The sequence below is a fragment of the Penaeus vannamei genome, chromosome 37 (genome assembly GCF_042767895.1).
Source record: "Penaeus vannamei isolate JL-2024 chromosome 37, ASM4276789v1, whole genome shotgun sequence".
Taxonomy (NCBI): Eukaryota; Metazoa; Arthropoda; class Malacostraca; order Decapoda; family Penaeidae; genus Penaeus; species Penaeus vannamei.
In genome coordinates this window covers 15,707,401-15,714,900 of record NC_091585.1, presented here as the reverse complement: position 1 = coordinate 15,714,900, position 7,500 = coordinate 15,707,401, and the positions used below count along the sequence as shown (strand labels likewise).

The window sequence follows — 7,500 nt, the reverse complement described above, 5'->3', positions numbered from 1 at the left end:
GCGACTGTACGACCGCGAGAAGAGCCCCTTCCACGGACGCAGTCAAAAGGGCGTCCTCTATTTCTCCTTCGACTTCTTCCACATCAAGCAGATGAAGACGGAGGAGCGGGTGATCCACATCGACATGGGCCAGCTCTTGATGTGGAGCGACCCTCGCCTCCGGTTCAAGGACATCAGGAACACTCAGCAGTACTTGATGTGCGAAAGGATCTGGTATCCTTCCGTTGGCATGATCGAGGGCTTCAACATGGGCGGCGCCATCGACATCAGAGGCTACAACACCGTGTGTTATTTGAACAACTCGGCTCACACGCAGGAGCAGTATGATCTTCTGGACGCTTTCACAGGTAATCGTGATAGCAGGAATGAAATTATAAAGAATGACAACAGTAATAATGATATTAGATAGTGGTAATAACAATTGTAATAGTAATAGTACGATTAGAGTTGGTAATGATGATATGATGATAGTGATGATGAAAATGATGACAATGATAATGAAGGAGCACACGCTATTGATGTCTATGCCTTCCTTTCAGGCAAATCAATCGAGGGGAAATTCCTCAACATGACAATGTACTTAGAGTTCCGGGTTTCCATCCCGTGCCTGTTTGAGCTCCACCGCTACCCATTCGGAACCTATAAATGCAACTCGTCCATATTCCTGAAGAAATGGAGGGAGGAGATGCAGTGGAAATCCATAGAGACGGGCAGGTGCGCCGGGCAGCCCAAGTACCGCGGAAACCACAATCTCCTAGACTATCGTCTCCTCTCCATCACCTACGATGTGCCGGATGGAGACTTCGTCGTCCTCACCTTCCACCTGCGAGGCCAGTTCACCTACCACCTGCTGAACAGCTTCTCCCCGAGCGCCCTCATGTTCATCATCTGCTACTCGACGCTGTTCTTCCCGCTGGAGAACTTCAACGAGAGGATCATGGTCTCCCTGACGGCCATGCTCGTCCTGGCGGCCTTCTTCGCGCAGGCCACCGACTCCTACGTCAAGACGCCCTACTTCAAGCTCCTCGACGTGTGGTACGCCGTCCTGATCAGCCTGTGCTTCGGCTGCGTCATGATGAACGCCATCGTCAACGGCATTCGGGTCCGGGCCACGACCTCGCGATGGCGCACGATGGTCAAGGTGCGCGACGTCGAGGTCGTGCCGAGCGAGACAGATCAGCTGGCTCAGGCGTCGGTCGTCAACCTGGTGGCGGCGACGCTGATCATGCTGCTCTTCGTGGTCGTCGTCCTCGTGGTGAGTCTGGTGGCCACGGAGGTCATCTAGGAAGGCGGAAGTGACGTATACATCAGAGGTCATCTAGGAAGGCGGAAGTGACGTATACATCAGAGGTCATCTAGGAAGGCGGAAGTGACGTATACATCAGAGGTCATCTAGGAAGGCGGAAGTGACGTATATATCAGAGGTCATCTAGGAAGGCGGAAGTGACGTATTCAGCATAGGTCATTGAAGGAGGAAGCGACGTAGGGACCTGAAGACATCAAATAAAGCAGAAGAGAAGGCAGCAGAATTCCTATCACATGAAGGCAGTGAGGAAATAAGCACGGTCCATCCCAGAAGGCGGAAGGGAAGCAGGTAGCCAAGGCCATCTAGCAAAGCTGGAGTAAAGCATGTAGCAGGTGATCCATCAAGGCAGAGTAAGGAGAGCAGGAGATGAAAACTAACAAGGGAGCAGTTAATAGAAGAAATCTAACAAGGGAGAAGACGCGGCTCATTTCTCAAAGTGGAGAGAAGGTAGACGGCAGAGGTCACGTAACAAGGCGAAGAGGAAGCAAAGGGCAGATGGCATCTATCAAAATGGAAAGGAGAACGTCAAATGGGTGAATGAATGCATATATGAGGCATCTTGCAGCTTTGGCACTCGTGTCCTTTGAATATGTTATGAATATTTCCTTCAGAACTTTTCTCTAAGTATTCATATCTTCTGAAAAGGTTTGTGCAAGGGATTACCTTCTCATCCTATGCACTTCAAGACCTTTAATTTGCAATATGTATAAGCAGTTATTTATTCTTACTTTTTGTATGTGGCTTACCTTGTAGCAACGGTAATAAACTTCAGGAAATGTACTTTTATGGTTAAAAGATGCTCTAAAAAATGCACAAACACAAATACATATATATATATATTTCTTTCCTTCAGCATGCAGATTAATATAATTAGAAAAATATATTGCTCTCAGTTATGTTTACGAATAACACTGACAGCCACCGATAATACATGCATTAAAGAGGTTGAAGCAATAAACAGAAAATAAATAAAGAAAAAAAACAAGCAAAATATAATATCATCAACCATACAGGAAGATTTGGATAAAGCAGGATCAAGCATAATATAAAACCTATTCTGGATATTAGAGATGCTCCACCATTAGCTATGTTAACGTCTAAGTATGTGAGGTGATGAGAGAGTAAGTGACAGAGAGAGAGAGAGAGGGACGGAAAGAGGAAGAAAGGGAGAGAGGCAAGACAGAAGTAGTGGAAGAGGAAGGGTCTCTTCATACACAAGTATACATCATGTTCTTTTTTTATGATTATGGTAACCAACTTACCTTGAACTTTCCAATCTCACTCAGCTGCAAGAGTCTTACCAGCTGTTTACGGACAATTTCAACTAGCCAGCAACTTCTCTTCTTCAGGTTGTTTCTGTTGTAAATTTCTCAAAGTGATATATATATATATATATATATATATATATATATATATGTGTGTGTGTGTGTGTGTGTGTGTGTGTGTGTGTGTGTGTGTGTGTGTGTGTGTGTGTGTGTGTGTGTATATGTATATGTATATGTGTGTATATATATATATATATATATATATATATATATATATATATATATATATATATATACACACACACACACACACACACACACACACACACACACACACACACACACACACACACATATGAAACCCTGATCAGTCGTACAATTATCATACAACTCAGTAACATAATTTTCTTTGGAATCAGCTATAAAACAAATCACACTAGTGATTGAAAGGAGTAAAAGACCAGGAAAAAATATGTAGGTGTGCGTAATACGTAATACCTAATTAACTAAATGCGGGATTTCCAGGTTTCCAGACAGATTTAGGGATTTCCGGATTTCCAGACAGATTTGTTAAGGAATTTCGGATTTCGAGGGATTTCCAAAGTTTTCAAATGTGTTTAAAAGCCATTAAATCGTTTTTTTTTTTTGTTTTGTTTTTTTAATAAGCTGTTATCAATTGCTACTTTACAGGTTCCACATGAAATGCACCATGAAATATGACTGATGAAGGTTACTGTAACACTTTAGACAAATAATGTGATGGATTAACCTCGTTTATACCAACTCACTTCCAGAAGTAGCCACAATTACTTGGAAATTTGATAATTTTAAAGGCAGCAATCCTGTTTCCAAAAATAAAAATAAAAAAAATGCGAGAACATACATTAAAGGATTAAAGGAAACTCATTCGACCTTGCAGCTACATTCATAACATCCTGTGCTGCTATTTTATTGATATAATGCATTACCAAGACCGCACTTTAATCTTATTGCTTGACGTATGTGTAATAGTTTCCCTAGCATTTTGATTCCATTTGGAAAAAAAACTCCCCAAAAAAAGATTCCGTAGTACTGGTACGTAACAAAAATTCTGCGTACCCAACAGGCCAGTCAAATTGTAGAGGACCGCCTGTGTCCGTCCTCAGCGGTCCCCTACGTGTCTCTTTCGCCCCCGTCTTTGTTGAGATGAAGGGTTATATCCACCCTCGCTCCACGGCGGAGGTCCCGTCTTTTTCCGTCTCCTGGCTCGCCCACAACCCTTGTATTTATCTCCTGGGGGTGAGGATGCCCGTCGCGGTGGGGCGGCTGCGGTCCACAGAAAACGGGAAGCACACCTGGAGGGACTCACCTGCGCGGCTCCGTTGTTTTTTCTTTTGTTTTGCCGTTTTATTTTTTACTGTTTGTGTTATTTTACTTTAAAAAAAATATACATGTCGTGTCTAAAATGAGCCCTACGCCGAGAAGAAACTGACCACCAAGAAAATGCATTACTGAAAGAAACATTTTATGATCTTTAATTTTTTAATGAAATACCATGAATTCTTACTCTTCTAATTAACATTTTATAAAATATTTTTTTTAATCATATATTCTACACCATGGTTCTTATTTATCATTTTATTCTCTTATTTTCATGGAACTTTTATTCCTTTTATCTTATAAATGGAACTTTATTGACTATTTTTAATAAGTATGGAAAATCCATATCAATGATTTTGGAAAAGTTTGATACACAGACACAAAGCGCACCAATACTGTTTCGCGGCCCGAGGTGACAAGGGAAAGTTCCCGGCTCCGCGCACGAGTTGGAGGTGGAGTTCCCGAGTCCCAGGTTCCAGGGTTGGACTCGAGAGGTTGTGGTGCGTAGGAATGGCGGCCTCGGCAACGAAGAAATAAGTGAATAAGATCATGTATTCGTGAGAAAAGGTGGTCCTTTTTTATTTTTATTTTTTATAGTGCTTGTGTTATCTGTGTTTTATGTCTGTTTTATATCATTGTCGTGCTTTAGTGCTTGTGTTTATCTATTAATCTTTATTTATTATTAGTAGTAGTAGCAGCAGTATTATTGTCATCATTATAACAATAATTATAATTATTACTAATATCATTATTATTATCATGATATATAGTAATGATAATGATAATCATTATAATAAAAGATCATGCATTAGTTCAACACAGTACATTATATCAATTTTTAAAACGGTTCTGCAGCTCGATGTACAGACTTTTTCGCAAGGGAAGTCGATATCGTCTAGAATCCGGCAGAAACCATTTGTTATTATCAGATAAATTGATATGGATGTGAATGGAAACCTTTGGGTACAAGATTTTAGGATTCTTGGGATTTCCGGATTTCCAAGGGATTTGTGGATTTCCTAAGAATTTCCTAAAGATTTGTATTTTTTTCGGATTTCCAGTTAGGGTGTGCGGGATTTCCGAAGTGAAACGCAACTCGGGAAAGACTTGTTTTCTCGGCTAGTCACGTCATAATAATGGCACAGTGGCAGACAAACGTCTAATGAACTGAAGCTTCGTATCTGTCTTACCCAGCCTATGTGGCATGCATCTTTTAATTTCCAAACATTTTTAGAAAATCGTGTTTATTAGAAATTATTGACAAACTTTCGTAGTTATGTGCTTTGTGGTTGGCCTGTTGGGTACCCAGATTTTTTTTAATTACGTACCAGTAATTCTTTTTTGGAAGGCTTTTATCAAAATGAAGCAAAAACTGCCGGGGAAACCATTGCGCATACGTCAAGAAATATGATAAAAGTGCGGTCTTGGTAAAGCATTATATCAAGAGACTTGCGTGAGAAGGTTTGATAAAGAGGATAATCATACCTGAGAACTATGAATAATCACAAGGTACCTGCAACAAGCGTATAAAATGAATAAAACAAAAAGTAGTCTTACAGACTCTTGGATCTTACATTTTTGGCTTTATTGCGGTAACTAGGCATAGGGAGCAACCAATGCAATTACACGTAATACCAATGAGAGTGCCATTCCCGGAAGCACTCGGGCTTGCACAGAGGCACGCCACACCTGTAGCACCGAGACCTGGTCATCTTGCTTTTACCTTGCAGGTCGCAAATTCTGCAGCGGCGGTAGTAGTCCAACACCGTCCGGAAGTGTTGGTCCTCTTCCTCCGAGTCCTCCGAGTACCCCGAGTACTTGGGCGGCTCATTCCTGCCGATGAGATCGCATATGAGGTGCGTCCGGAACTGGAAGCGAGTCATCCTGCCCCCGAGGGCTCTGTGCACGCAGAAGGCGTTGACCGTGGCCAGGTTGAGGAGGTAGAAGAGCACCCTTTTGTACCAGCTGACGGATTCCCGGACGGGCGGACAGGACCGCGCCAGCGGATCGCCTCGTCGCACTCTATGCATCCCGACGATGTAGTCGGACACCGCCTTCGGCCGGGACTTATCCGCGGAGATTCCAGAGTCGTGGACTGTAGACAACATAGTTTTAGCGCGCCACTGCAGGCACAACAAGCCCGTTGGGGTGCTGCAGAAGGCCACCTCGCCACGGGTCTTGAGATTCGACGGCATATTCTTGCGGTCGGAGCGCACGGTGCCTACGGCGTTGGTCAGCCGACCCTGCAGGAGGCGGAAGAGGGCCGGTGACGTATACCACAAGTCGGTAAAGAGCTCGTAGCCCTTGTCGAAGAGGCCGGCGGCGGCCATGAGATCTACGACGACCCTCCCAGGTGAGGGGAGATCGCCTTCGGCCTCGCCTGCGTAAATCCCGAAGGCACTGGTGTAGCCCGGCGTCGAGCCGTCGCGCACGCACAGCCTGAACGCCTTCACCCCTAACACGTCGCCGTCACGCCGGAACCTCCACATACACTCGTCGACAGTTAGCCCCTGGGGCGGCGTGTACACCGTCGAGAACTGTCGGGCGAGCACCTGGAGCACCGGACGCAACTTCCACAGGCGGTCGTGGGCGGGGTGCTCCTCACTGTTATCTACCGCGTGGAGATTATCCGTCAAGATAAGGAAGCGCTTCAGCGACATCGTCTGATGGAACGCTTGCACGCTGCAGAGGGGATCCTCAAAGTAGCTCTCAACCGAAGGCGTCGGCTGCATGAGCATCAAGAGTCGGAGCCCGAAATAGGCACACAGCTCACCCCGTGATGTGTTGCACCAGCTCCTCGAGGGCGAGGAGGGACGGCTCTCCCGGAAGTACCTGAGAAGAGAAAATACAAATGCAGGGTCAAGGTACGTCCTTTACTATTCTTACTTATACACAGCATTTGTACCGGACGAAAAAACTTACTCGTTAGTCTGACGAACGAGTTGGTCCAGGAGTTTGGGCGTGACGAAGTGAGAAAAAATTTCGAAGGGCGTTGACTCTCGGTGCAAGGCGGCTACATTGACCCCGGGCTGAGCAGAGAATTCGATCTTCTTCGGGATGTTCTCCTGCCTCCGCCACTCGAAAGCAGATGACCCAAGGGCGGCCTGCTTCCGCGTCCTCGCCGTAGATGGTGGCTCATCCAAGTCCAACTCGGGGCCACTCTCGTCGTCGCTGCCCAGGACATACTCCCTACCCATCGGCAGGTACTCGTGTTCTTCGCTGTCGTCAGAGGAGTCGTAGAAGGCGGGAGCACGTGACGGGGGGGGAGGAGGAGCGGTGGAAGGACCAGGGAGGTCGTCAGCGCCTTCGGGAGGAGCAGCGACCGACGCAGAGGCAGAGCGGGATCTGGAGCGCTTGGGAGCCATGTATAGGAACCGACGATGAAGGAATAATGCTCCTCCGTGTCAAACTTCGGGTATTTATGCGAAACACGATCGTCAGGTCACACGGCGTTCTCTGTGACCAATGGAGAAACTCGGAAAAGTATTGCGAAATATATAGCATTTTTGTCCTCAACTAAATCCTTACTAACAGACGATAAGATAGATTTGATAATCATCCTGATAACTG

At 45.3% G+C, this 7,500-nt stretch overlaps 2 protein-coding genes across 3 annotated transcripts in view; one reads left to right on the top strand and one right to left on the bottom strand.

Moving 5' to 3' along the window:
• Positions 1–2,113, top strand: part of LOC138859578 (glycine receptor subunit alpha-1-like) — a 3,518-nt gene extending 1,405 nt beyond the window's left edge. Inside the window, exons 2-3 of the mRNA XM_070115216.1 lie at positions 1–347; positions 540–2,113. The exon at positions 1–347 is cut by the window's left edge and continues 971 nt beyond it. Coding sequence (XP_069971317.1) covers positions 1–347; positions 540–1,285 — 1,093 coding nt within the window. The 3' untranslated portion in view covers positions 1,286–2,113. The remainder of the gene's footprint in view (positions 348–539) is intronic.
• A 3,387-nt stretch (positions 2,114–5,500) lies between these two features.
• The window catches only part of LOC138859603 (piggyBac transposable element-derived protein 4-like), a 2,665-nt gene continuing 665 nt past the window's right edge, over positions 5,501–7,500 (bottom strand). For both annotated transcript variants that reach the window (XM_070115362.1, XM_070115364.1), the window contains exons 2-3: positions 6,853–7,386; positions 5,501–6,762 (exon numbers count right to left, since the gene is read on the bottom strand). In XM_070115362.1, coding sequence (XP_069971463.1) covers positions 5,553–6,762; positions 6,853–7,295 — 1,653 coding nt within the window. In that variant the 5' untranslated portion in view covers positions 7,296–7,386 and the 3' untranslated portion in view covers positions 5,501–5,552. The remainder of the gene's footprint in view (positions 6,763–6,852; positions 7,387–7,500) is intronic.